Source organism: Apis mellifera, linkage group LG11 (genome assembly GCF_003254395.2).
Source record: "Apis mellifera strain DH4 linkage group LG11, Amel_HAv3.1, whole genome shotgun sequence".
NCBI lineage: Eukaryota > Metazoa > Arthropoda > Insecta > Hymenoptera > Apidae > Apis > Apis mellifera.
In genome coordinates, this window is record NC_037648.1 from 1,312,339 (window position 1) to 1,326,162 (window position 13,824).

At 30.8% G+C, this 13,824-nt stretch overlaps 1 protein-coding gene and 1 long non-coding RNA gene across 13 annotated transcripts in view; one reads left to right on the forward strand and one right to left on the reverse strand.

Annotated features, from left to right (window-relative positions):
- The window catches only part of LOC408337, a 55,731-nt gene extending 42,122 nt beyond the window's left edge, over nt 1–13,609 (reverse strand). For 8 of the 11 annotated variants that reach the window (XM_006558545.3, XM_006558544.3, XM_026443575.1 and 5 more), the window contains exons 1-3: nt 5,692–5,807; nt 335–574; nt 30–157 (exon numbers count right to left, since the gene is read on the reverse strand). In XM_006558545.3, coding sequence (XP_006558608.2) covers nt 30–157; nt 335–574; nt 5,692–5,792 — 469 coding nt within the window. In that variant the 5' untranslated portion in view covers nt 5,793–5,807. Of the gene's footprint in view, nt 1–29; nt 158–334; nt 575–1,619; nt 1,745–5,691; nt 5,808–13,131 lie in introns of those variants that run through there. The other 3 variants (XM_026443574.1, XM_026443573.1, XM_026443571.1) reach the window with 3 other exon arrangements.
- LOC102656071 lies at nt 581–3,778 on the forward strand. 2 transcript variants are annotated; one of them, XR_003305547.1, is made up of 4 exons: nt 581–1,167; nt 1,223–1,355; nt 2,481–2,712; nt 3,678–3,778. It is a non-coding gene; the product is annotated as an uncharacterized LOC102656071 (long non-coding RNA). The 2 variants fall into 2 exon arrangements; XR_003305546.1 differs by lacking the exons at nt 581–1,167; nt 1,223–1,355 and having other exon boundaries at nt 1,959–2,712.
- Nucleotides 13,610–13,824: the final 215 nt, after the last annotated feature.

Consider the following 13,824-nt stretch of genomic DNA (forward strand, 5'->3'; position numbering starts at 1 on the left):
ATGTATAATCGAACGGAACGATAACAAACCATTTATAGTCCAAGCTCGTCTGATGCTATGCTTCAATAATTCTACGGGCGACGCTGCTTTTCCATTTATAGATCCTTTACATACCGAATTTTCGAAGGTCCATTTCTCGGTGACAACGTGCAATTCCCTGAAATAAATAAAAAATTACAATAACAAATTTAATTTAGACAAGATTCGTTCAAAGAGATCGCGAAATAATTAAAATTTTCCAAAATAAAGAACGAGGGGGATCAGTATTAGCAAGGGACAGAACATAACCTATCAAAATTTCGAGAAAGAAAAAAACAACAAAGGATTAACTCACGCGATCTTGTAGCAAACGTTACAGATCCATTCGACTTCTTTGTTATCGGTGGGGCTCCTGACCTCGATACGGCACTGCCTGCAAACTCTGTGCCTGCACCGCGTACACGGTGCACCGGTGTTGTAAAATCTACCAAACGGTGCACCGCATCTGGTGCATTTACGTCCTTGGTACGATAGTTCACCCGACGCCTTCAGAAGTCCCCTCCTCCGCAGATATTGCAGATCAGCCTTCAGTCTTCTGTAAAACAGTACAGTTTCCTTTGCACATCTTTCGTTATATATATCCATCGAATCGAGTTGATTTCTTTAAGAGATCTTAATTTCTACAAAAAAATTAAATTATATTAAATAATGTTATAATCAAATTGGATTGTTATTAATCAACAATTATGTGAAAAGATTATTCCCGATAATTAGACATGTGGGCGTTTCTTTGCGCGCTGTCTATCGGCGAGTCGATTATTCATTGACCGGTTAAATCGAAGTTATGACTATGCGCGCTTGCCAAGGTATCGCGATCGTCAATACTATAGTATACTCGCGCGAACGAAAACGCACGTGATGCGTTCCTCGAACGAAAATAATTAACGACGACGTTCGAGATGAACAAGTTTGCAGAAATGGATAATTATGAATAAATTTTTCGTATTAATCGAGAATACTTTGGTAGATAAATAAGAAAGAGGAATAAAAATCTCTAAAAGAATATAATCCATTCGAGGATTTTTACTTCCTAACCTAAAAAAGACGTGGCATTGTACGATCGTCGAAGGATATCCGCCTTCGCTAAATTTGACATTGGAGGGAACAATCGAGCCGGAAATGCATAAGGTAATCGACACGTTGGATGTAACGACAAATTGCATTAGTGTTTTATTAATTGCAGTTATTGTATAACACTTAACTATAAGGCAACTGAAATTCTTTGCCGGATTTATTGTTAGCCGAAAACTTGTTGTGAAAATAGAGACGTCATACAATTGGTCATAAAGGTTATCTAATTGTAAAAGTATTGCACGGTATAGTATACTCTTTTCTATATTCTATTTCGCCTTTTAATTATTCGATATGATGAAATAAAATTATAAATTATTCTTTTCAATCTGATGATTCTGAAACAAAATAAAGTATGTCTAATTATAGATACGGACATTTATGACCAACCGTAGATAAATAGATTATAGAATTTTTTTTTTTATTTTTATTAATTTCTCTTTTAATAGTTAATAGAAATCATGCACAAAGATTAAATTTCTCAAAGTTCATTGCTTAAAGAATCTTACTTTTTTTCAATTTTTACACACTGCAACCATTCTTGAGTAAGAATGTCTATTAAAATTAACATACAATTCTTACACATTAGGCTTAATGTAAAATTAAATCTTGATCAAATACACAATTTTTCTTCGATTCACCGAAAATAAAAATCAAGAAGTATTTTATCTCAAAGATAAAACGATTAACTTTACTTTTTCCATCAAAATTAAAAAACTCGTGTATAATTTAAATTCTTGGAGATTATTTGGAAGAAATTACACGTAAATATTCTTTTTCAATTAACTTCACTTTTTCACTCGATTCACCAAAAAAAAAAAAAAAAAGAAAAAAAATCATACAAATATTATAATTTTCTTCAAATTAAATCCACTTTTTCCATACACCAAAAAATTCCAAAATTCTAAAAAAAATATTCACAAAAGATTAAGTTTCAACGAATCCGCTTTCTCTCTTAAATTTCATTTGCGACAACTTGACTGTCTTATCCACTCAAGTTACCGAAGAATGATCAAGAACATTCAAATGGCGATATATCGAAACCGATATTGAGACGAGTAAAACGAGTAAAAGTTTCCCCGAGATTCGGCTCGATGACAGTGACTCATGTCCAATCGTGCAGTTGACGTATCTAGTCCCTTTTGTTATAAAAAAAGAATGGACACAGCGCGCAGAGGAAAGATTGCTACATCTTTCTCGGTTGGTGCCAATGTTGCGTTGGTATATAACCTCGTAGGTGTAGCCTGCCGGGTATATATCTGGTTTCCATTCCCGTCAAGGCACAATGATAAAGCATATTAACGCAACACACTGTACGGTGCAATGGACACGACCGAATAACAATGAACGATATTTCCTCTGGCTTTTAGATATCCCGATCGAAATACCTTTCTCCTATCTCTCTTTCTCTCTCACTTCCTATTCGAATATCGTGGCTGGATGTAGGAACACGGAACGTAAATAAACGGTAGCTGGATTCGAAACGTTTTTATCATGCGTGAAAAAAGTAGATTTTTTGTTTACCTTGCGAGGTGGAAGGTATGCTTTGCGGTAAATGGAAGAAAATGAAGACGTTTGCGAATAAACGATGGTGAAATAAAGGTAAATAAAATATTTCTATTGTAATTGACAATTTTTTATTCAAAAAGAATAACACTATCTTTTAATAAAATAACATTGTCTGATTATATATCTAATTAATTAAAACATGTAATAAAGATATTGATTTCAGTGAATACTTTTCAATAAGTAATATGAGAAATATATATTTAATTTTTAATTATACTATAATTTCGTCGATAAGGATAAATAAATGTACTTTTGAAAAAAGAATATATATATAATGTAAACTAAGATGCAGATTATATATCAGATGAAAGGAATACAAAACAAAAGTAGCTTCCTTTCAGTTCCTTTCATTGGTTTTTTTCAATTATATGTATACCGTTAGCCTACATACCTTTAACCTCCATCCATAGAGAACACAAGTTCCCCAAGCAAACATTTATCCTTATATCATTAGAAAGCAAATGTTTATATCTTATTAATTTATAACATTACATAATCCTAATAGTACTTTTGATGTTTATCTTTTGATAAATTGAACAATCATTTTAATTATTAATTATTTATCCATACAATGAATAACATATGATGAATAATTGTTATGAGAAGATTTAAAAAATTTTTTTAAATTTTTTAATTTAGAATAACAAGATTTCGACCAGCTAGTCGAAATATTTGGTCAATTAAAGAGGAGAGATAAGTCATAACAATAGAAGCAAACCCATAAAAGATGATTGTGTACCAATCCCACACGATTGCAATAAAAATTATAAAGATTTATATGTCAACTTTAAAATCTTCGATAAGAAACAATTAAAAGTATTCCAAAAAATTTGGAACTAATTATATTTCTTTTTAAAAAATCAAATTAGAATATTAATTACAGAAAATTTGTTTAACTAAAATACCATTATTTCTAGCATTAATTTTGAATTAACAATAAAATTAGCAGAAAATTCAAGTTAATTATCTATAATTGAAAAAATTCCAAACTTTTTCAGTGTACATCCTTTTGCCTAAACAGAATAGAGACAGAGTTGCAGAAATGAAAATAAAAATCCAAAAAGAAAAAAAAAAATAGAAGAAGGAGCATCAATTTGAAGAAGATACATGATTACAATTGCAACATGAATGAAAGGCACCTTAAATTTGCATACAAAATTGGAGAGTTTCGATAGAGTGGTATCCTAACTAAGGATTAACGTCTTTCACAGAGAACAACCTGGAAATAGATGAAGCTGGTTGAACAGCTTTATCTTTGAGCAGAGATTGCTCGAAGATAAAGTTGCAGTTTCTATATCCTGTCTTCTCAAGAAGTAATTAGTCCTTTATACCATTACGTGACCGGAATTTATCGATTTCTTGCTTGATGTTTCTATTAAATATAAATGTAATAATAACAATAATAATAATAACAATTTATCGATTAAATTATCAAACAAATCCTATTAAAATTTCTCAATAAAATATATTTGTTTATATTAATATAAAATGGATAATATAATTGAATATCTTAGCAAATTAATATTAATAAATGAGTCATCAATGATATATATAGAATATACACAATTCTGAATAGTCTCTTTTAGATGACGAATCAGATAAATGTTAATATATCCGCGGATGAAGAATTCATAAATGTTTGAAATATTCGTGCATATAATCAAACGCGTCTTTTATAATCAAAAAAATATTCCAGACACAATCAATTAGATATCCATTCATTGAAACAGAACTTATAAACAGCTGTAAACTTTTATTAAATCTGGGTAAATTTTATTTGAAATTGAAATAAAATATAATTTATTCATCATTTTCAATAATGCTATCTAAGAAAATATAAATAATATCAAATTATTTAAAATAATATCCAATAATAAATTTGTAATTTATTTATTTCAAATTTGTTCAAAAAAATAATTCTTAAAATAATTGAAACAAAAAATCTTTAATTTGTAATTATATATATAAATATAAATGATAATATAGACATATTTTAAACATATATATAAAGAAAATAAAATTTTTCATAATATAATTTATAAAATTAATTAAATCAGAAAGCATTTTCTTATTTATATATTCATTATTGTGTAATTATGAATATATATTATTAAATCAAATAGACTTTCTGTTAGAATTGGAAACTGAAATGAAATTATTTGAAATGTTCTTGTTTAATAAGTATATTCAGTATATTCATATAATATACTATTCTTAATTTCTATCATACTTGTTATTATAACCTGTTATTATCATAACTGCTATTATAATTATTTTTTTTATCAAATTTGAAATAAAGAAATAATGAAACAATACATTATTATTTCAATTTCAAATTTATCCAAATTTTTACCAAACACAATATATCATATTATTAATTTACTTACAATCCAACGCTAATGAAATAACTTTTTTTTCAATATAACGAACACTAAAATGCACATAAACCAATACCATAAGCTCTTTTCGTCTCACTGAACCATATTAACCAAAATTAAAACAAACTCAATGGAGTGGACAACAGCGAGTTTCGTTCTATCCCCAAAGTAACACGGTTTTCACTTCTCCATTGTATCAAAAACATTGGAAAGAACCTTGCCTCTACACCTACGCATCCCTCTAGGTTCCTCCGAGATTCGATCTTCGGGTCGAAGACACGATCCTGCTACAACCGCATCCGGTCAAGCGAAACACAGCCGCTAGACTGTGGATCGAGAGCCACCGATGCTCGTTCGCACAATAAAACGAGGCAACCGCGGTGCAAGCTGGTGTCACTTTCCGCGACCATTACCGACCGATATTAAGGGCACACTGACGTATCGAAGGAGCGAGTCACGTAGTATTTGATCTTTGGATCCGTGTTCTATTCTATTCTATTTTATTAGAAAAGAATTATGGATGGAATGGATTACAGATGATAGGTCAACGATGTTTAATGTCTAGTAAAGTGAATCGTAGGAACAGTAATAGTAAATGGAAACGTAGTACGATCAGGTACGTATAGTTACTTACCTGGACCGCGCAGCCGCTTTAGGTCTTGAACCGAACAGAGAAGCAACCGGTGAAGCGACCAATCGGCGCTCTTTATCGTTGACGCAGCGTGCAAGTGACATGGTGTAGGTGTGCGTGTGCCGATATACCGTGGTTCAAGGTGGAAAATTATTCGAACAGTTACAAATGTTGTATAAATATAGCAAATTTCAATTAAACCTAACTTTAATCTAACTTTTATCTTTTTTAATAAATTTTATTAAATTGAAGAGAGAGAAAATGTTAAATTTTGATTAGAGATGAGTAAAAACTTAACCTAACCTAATCTTTTTCGTAAATTTTAGATTTTAAATGAATCAAAGGAAGAAAATATTAGATTGTTTAGAATTTGACCTAACTTTTTTATTTATTTAAATTTTATTGTGTTTAATTCTTTGTAATTTTTCTCTCGTAGCTATCGTAGCTTTTCGTTTTATTTCGGTTCGATCGTGTCAGTCCCTTCGGTACAATTCAGTTTAGCTGTTAGTCCCTTCGGTATATTTCGTTTTGCTTCGGTTCGCTTCGGTTGTTCGCATTTACTTCATACTACAGTGGAGGTGTAACTGAACGTACATTAGACAGTAATGTTCCATCTGTGCGATGTCAACGACTGCTACAGACCGTGACATAGTGATTCAGAAACTCGGGAAAGATTCGTTTTTTCAGTATATGTGCGGAAAAAGATTTAATGCACGAGATAAAATATCGATATTGGTGTCTTTATTTCTCATAATTCAACGTTCGTACATGTATCTTTGATAGAGATCATTTTAGATTCGACTTGTGATTTTCTTCATTTTACACGAGGTTTTTGGTATTGATTGTACGTATGTATGTAAGGTGATTGATTACAATCGATTTATGTTTTTGACACAGGCGTTCTGATAGGAGATAAGAATGATTTATACGCGCAATATGTATGCGCTGTTGACATTCGTGTAATTATTTTAACGACGAGCATGTGAGTGTTTAGACATATGGTCTAGTCGGTTATTTCCTTATGCGTTTTGAAATATATAATAAACGCGATTATTTTTCCTTTGCCAATTTTATTCCATTATTTCATTTTTATTTATTTTAGGTATTATATCATTTCTTATAAATAATATTTAAATTTTATTTCGCGTTTCTAAATGATATTTTTGTTTTCTATTTTTAAAATAATATCATTATCGAATAACGATGTTTGTCATAATACGATGTCTATCGTGGAAAAAAACATTTTTGATTAATCATTGTCAGATAATCGTTTACGAGATATCCTAACGCGTACTTTCTAATATTTAATAATTTAATATTTCCTATAATGGAATATTAATGGATAAAATAAATTAAAATTTCGAATCAAGTTAAGGATAATGATTGGTGAAAGTGTATGTACATACTGCAGCATTTTAAAATATTAATCACACGCTATTGACAACAATTTCGCGAAAAAAAGAAATCTTATATGTATTTTATCTTTTCTGTTTTGTACTTTGAATTGGATTCATGTTTAATGATTCACCAGCAATAAAATTACATTAAACATAAATGTTTCATAACTTTGTTCCTTCCATTTCCTTGTCGCGTTCGTAGTGAATCACATCATCGGTATAAATTTTCCACAATCAGTTTCACGCAAAATCACATTGCTTGTGATCTTAATTACAGAGCGTGAATATAAATGTGATTCTGACATCGCTTTATCGAAGATCGACGAATTTTTTTTTTTTTTTTTTTGTAATTTTACGATACAATATTTTCAATCGATTTTTTTCATCAACGATTCTCTTCCTTTTTTTTATCTTATCTTCTCCGCGGCTGAATTCTTCCTGAAAAATTCCTGGCAAATTTTATTACTATAATTTTACAACAATTTTTTTTCTTCGAAAAGTTTATTATTTAACGGTTCTCTCCTTTAAGATCTGAGGTAAAATATTGCTTGATTTCACGCATTAGAATTAATGTTCCCGTGCTGTCAAGTATCCATAGATTTATATATATATATATACACAATGACATAGACTTTGCATCTCACCAATTATTCCAAGTAATACATCAATTTAATATTATTCCTATATATGATCATTGTAAACCAGTATTAATCACGCCAATTAAAAAAAATAACTTCGTCAACATGTGTAACGATGTCAATTCAGTCTAATCGGAGATCGAGATCACGTAATTTATTTATGCCTGGAGAATTTATATCCAAGGGGCTGCGACTTTTCCAATTTTTCTCCATTTTTAAAAAAATATATAATCGATAAACACGCGTCAAAAAATAATTTTTCTTTCTCTTATAATTATTCCAATTGCTTAATTATTTATTACATATAAATGAATTATATTTGGTCACAATATTTTTTTCAATATGTAGATTTCCATTAGAAAGTTGACGAAATCGCTTATCTTATCTCTCAAGGAACAAAGTTGTCTTTCCATGTGGTGGCTTACCATGTTTTTCTCTTTTATCTTTCATGAAACTTCATATTCACTGCGTAAATATATTTTAGAGCAAAATTCTCGACTCTTGTTATCAAACTCTTGTTTGCATTTTTAACTCTCGATAATTTTAAAAAATTATCCTAACCTAACATAACCTAAAATCTGAGAAAATCGATCCACAACACAAATTTAACGGTTTTACTCGAAAAAGTATGTAAATGGACGTAACGGAGAAGAGTTAACGACCTCGAGGAAACTTAATCGTCATTTTCACCAAGGTTGGCATTCTTGTTGAAATACTTGTATATCTATGTTATAATGAAACGGTAAAAATTTCGTGTATTATCGACGAAATATATCAGACGATAGGTCAGACTGTTTGGATGCAATGCAAACACATTCTCGTTTAGGTAAAGTTTTCTATTGCACAAGCACACACCTCTAATCACGCCAATACCATTTACAGATACCACCAGGAAGAGTGGACCCTCCATCCATTCCCCATAAATGGCGCACCTTCTCGAGGAAACTAATATCCAGTTATACCGTTCTCCCATTACGAACTTGTTACTTGTACGGTTTTATAAATGCGAATCATCCTTGTTATCTCCTTAAATTATCTAAATTTTCAAACTTATCCCATTTCCTTTTTTTTTTTTATTGGAATAAATCAAACTGTTATAATTCTTTATAAATTAAATTATTTTTAGATTCTATTATGTTTATGCATTGAGTTCTATTGAAAAATGGAATATTTCCTTAAATTATCTAAATTTTCAAACTTATCCCATTTCCTTTTTTTTTTATTGGAATAAATCAAACTGTTATAATTCTTTATAAATTAAATTATTTTTAGATTCTATTATGTTTATGCATTCTATTGAAAAATGGAATATTTCCTTAAATTATCTAAATTTTCAAACGTCTCTTATTTTCTTTTTTTTTTTCATTGGAATAAATCAAATATGTTATAATTCTTTATAAATTAAATTATTTTTAGATTCTATTATGTTTATGCATTGAGTTCCATTGAAAAATGGAATATTTTCTTAAATTATCTAAATTTTTAAACTTATCCCATTTCCTTTTTTTTTTTATTGGAATAAATCAAACTGTTATAATTCTTTATAAATTAAATTATTTTTAGATTCTATTATGTTTATGCATTGAGTTCCATTGAAAAATGGAATATTTTCTTAAATTATCTAAATTTTCAAACTTATCCCATTTCCTTTTTTTTTTTTATTGAAATAAATCAAATATGTTATAATTCTTTATAAATTAAATTATTTTTAGATTCTATTATGTTCATGCATTGAGTTCTATTGAAAAATGGAATATTTTATTTAAAAATATATATATGGGATGTAGAAATTTAAAGAGGTCGCCAAGATTTGTTTCACTTTATCCTCGAATGCACGTGAAAAATATATATATATATATATATATATATATATATATATATATCGATGACAAGTTTTTTTAATACATTAAAGCGGAAAAGTGGAGCGGAAACGCGGAGAAGCGTGTCTACCCTCGTGATTACGCATTGTCGTTTAAACTTCATGCAAGAGAGAACAATAGCTTTCCCTGAGTCGTTAATTTAATTAATTATTAGCCACATAATAAAACCCGTGTGTATTATGTTCCTTACCTCGCCAATTCTTTTTTTTCTTTTTCTTTTTTTTTTTTTCTTTATTTCTGACCTCGTCTCCTGAAAATATGAAAGTGTCGAAGAAGCGTGTTGTGACGACTTCTCGTTGTTTTGACAAAAGATTATTATACCAATTTTAATTTGAAATTTTCTGTCTGGAAAATTTCGTATGTTCAATAGATAATTCGTCTATCGAATTTATTAGATTTATTTCCTATTATAAATGATTGATTATATCCACGATTTATTATTATTTGACGTTTCGATAAAGAAATACGAGGGATTTAGATCATGCATATGAATATTAATTAGGTTTGTGAAAATAAATGTCATTCTAATGGTAATAATCACACGGAGCTTTAAAATATTTTTAAAAATAAAAAAAGAAGACATTAATAGAGATTTTCAAATCGAGCCTGTATGAGTAATATGTATTAAAAATTAAAAAAAAAAAAAGAGGTTGTGTAAAGAGAACAATTTAGAGGTTAGGTTACCTATCGATTGTGTTGTAGCGAGATTCGAGAGGAAATACGAGAGCACGTATTTCTAATTCTTTATCAACAAAATGTTTTTGTCAACATTCCGGCAAATACAGTATATTACGGATCACAGGAATTGCAACGGCAATCACTGTATACAGTATAGTACGTACGGACGCCGGAAGTCCCGTTAGTCAACCTTAAGGTTTAAGGTTCGTTTCTCCGAGAGTATTACTTCGATCTCACTTGCATTAATATCTCCGCACGTGAAAATATAAAAATAATTGAAAACAGAATTGATAAATAATATTGTAAATTCGATCGATTGTTAATATTAAATTGTTAAGAAGAACCGTTTAATTATTATAAATTGAACGAGAAAAATTTATCGGATTACTGTTCAAACTTTTATCGACGAGATATTTACGTAGAGATAATTTTCAGTGAAAGTCCGTAATGGAACCTGAACTGGTTTTCGATAATATCTCCTTAGTTATAAGTTGATAAGTTATACAGAAATTCTCCATGGAAACTCTAGGTAGGAAATTTTTTTTCGTAAAATTTCTTCCGATTATTAATTTTATCGAATTTTATTTCAAGCCGTTCAAACAAATTTCAACGAAAATCCTTTTCTAAATTTAAATTAGATCGCAATTCGCGCGCCGAAGTTACCGCGGGAAATATGATTGTTCTCTAGGATTATTTCGTTTCACGCAAAATAAATATCACTCGCTTATAAGTCTTACCAGACAATCAGTATTTTATGATTTTGTTTTATATAAGTTGGTAATATTACTTTACAAACTTTTTTTTTATATTTTACTATTAATAATATATTTCTTTAAATATTTGAAAAGTATCAAGATAATACAATTTTATAATCAAAAATAAAGAATTATATTAATATTATTTATTTTGATGCATCATCAATTTTGTATATACGATTGAAAGTTTATAAACAAAAAAATTATATTGTTAAATTAATTTGCAAAAATAAAACTTAATTACATTATTAATGTTATAATACAATTCAATATTTATTTCTCAAAAATCTTAGAACAAGCCTTATTATAAAAAAATTTTATGTAAATTGATATTTAAGATATGATAAGGAAAATATAAATTTTATCAAAGACAGATATCGTACGATTTTTTTGCATAATAGGTCAAATTGGGCTGAACAAAACAGAGTTAAAAATATTACCCATTTTTATACCTATTTCATACATTTAGAAACTTGTACCATCGTTTCAGACACAATACGTGTATACATATAGATAATATAAATAATCACGACTTCTTTATGGCTTCGTGTGAAAGCGCCATTCCACTTGACTCCTGCTATATGCTACGACATACAGAAAGACGAGACTCTCGTTCGCACGGGGGGTCACAGCTAGCCCTGAGGGAGCAGTCATTGACATTGAGAGAGAGAGAAGGGAGAGAGAGAGAGAGAGACCGTCGAGAAACGTGACTAATATCGTGGTGCTACCTTTATATGGAAGCTTTTCGTATTTTCTATTCGCCGATAGCCACCTGTGGAATCGGTGTGATCATGAACTCGATTTAAATTGAATCATTAGTGCCACCAATTAGTGTACACCATTGAATCGTTCTTTCAAATTCGTGCTATGAATCGTATTCATTGTCTATTGGTCCATTGTAAATTGAATTTATCTTATATCGTTTATGAAACGAGATATATTAGTTCGTGAAAAATAAGATGGAGTAGAGAGGAACGTTCAAAGCATGTGAACAATTATGGGAGCAACATCAAGTAAATTATATGGTAAGATAACATTAAAAAAGTATACGCAAGTTATCTGAACATTTGTCTAATTATACGCTTGTTGGCGCCAGAAAGGTTCAGATAGTAAAAAAAATGCAATTACTTTGTCTTGAAGATTTTATGAAATATCATAAAAGATATAATTCATATGCAGATATGACTCGAAATAAGATTGGAATCGCGAAATTAATGATATCATTTAATTTTCAACAAAATTAGTCGAATGCACATACTCCTAACCTAACCAATCATTGATTTCACTATAGTTTACTATTTCCGAGTACGAGACACGATATTAAAACTTGTTTATTAAAAATATTTACTAAAAAGTTCGATATTTATTCAAAGAAATATTTTATCGATTCTTAACCAAACGAAAAAAAATATTTTAAAAAGATGTTTTAAGAAATGAGACAGAGACACGATTTACCGTATTTTAATTTGCTTGGTCGATATAGAAATTCTGAATAGTGCTAAAACAGGTTTCTCGCAAACGTCTCATTTCCGACGATTCAGTATTCGACAGTCGTTTTGCTGGTTCGTATTCGTCGAGGTTTATTGCCTCGAGCAGCGTAGAAAGTATAACGCAAATCCTTTTGATAAATTGTAAACGGTCATGGAGATATATAAAAGCAAATAAATAAGGAACGATTCGTTTCTAACAATGTTCGTCCAAATGTCAATCTTGTAGCTGGTTTTGATCATTCTATCTAATAGAAATGAAAAATACTCTTTCGATATATAAATTTCTAGATAAAAATTTAAAATGTCTATCAAATCTTCCACAAAAACACTTGATTAAATGACATTCCAATACGACGATTCCTATCGACTATCCCCTCTCTTCGAAACGATCACTTTTAAAATGTATTCCGAGTCGAGCAATACGTAACTGAAACTTGAACAAAAACATTCCTATTGGATCTTCCAGAACAATCACTTGACCAATCACGTAAATTCCTTTGAACTCTTCTCACGAAATATAAAGATTATTCTTTCTTTTTTTTTGCACGAGAGCAAAGGATTAGATTAATCCTAAATCGCAAAATAACACTTTTGATAAACGTTACCCTTGTTCCTCTTCAGCAGTCGGCGGTCCCTGTTGCGCGATGCGAAACACGTCCATCGTCGACATGGTGCTCCGCTGGCCAGCACACTGTTGACACACGATCACAGGTCACATATCGACGCCACTTTTCTCCTATCATCCGACCGTTAAGGATACTTTCCTCGATTCGAATTCACGTACCGATGCCGCGCACTCAGTGCGATCCACGTGTGAATGCGCGCTAGCTGTACAAGTTAAGTATATGTCCAGGTTAGCTGGCGCCCGTCAAGGCTAATACTGCCACAAGAATGGTGCGTGTTGAGGCCGACGTATGCAAGATCGTGCCGGTAGTGTAACAGGTTGTGAGTCTACATCGATTTTCTACGATCTACGGCTGGCCCAGAGCAGTCGATCGTTCGTGTCGATCGAAAAGCAGTGAAGAGCGACGCACGGCAGCGACCAACTCACTGCAGTCTCGTGTAGTGTCGCAGCGAGAAGCGGTCACGCCGCACCTCTGCCTCTGTTGCCGCTGTTCCTTCTACCTGTGCACAGCTACGCACACCATCATTTTTCTTTTACTTGTGTGTACCGGGCCGTCGTTGTTCGTAAATGCTCGTTTGTCCGCGGACGAAACGCGTTTCTTCTACCTGCGCGCTCACACTGTCAAAGTAGTCGTAGAGATGCTATTAACCACTGTATACACCGCTATCTTTCG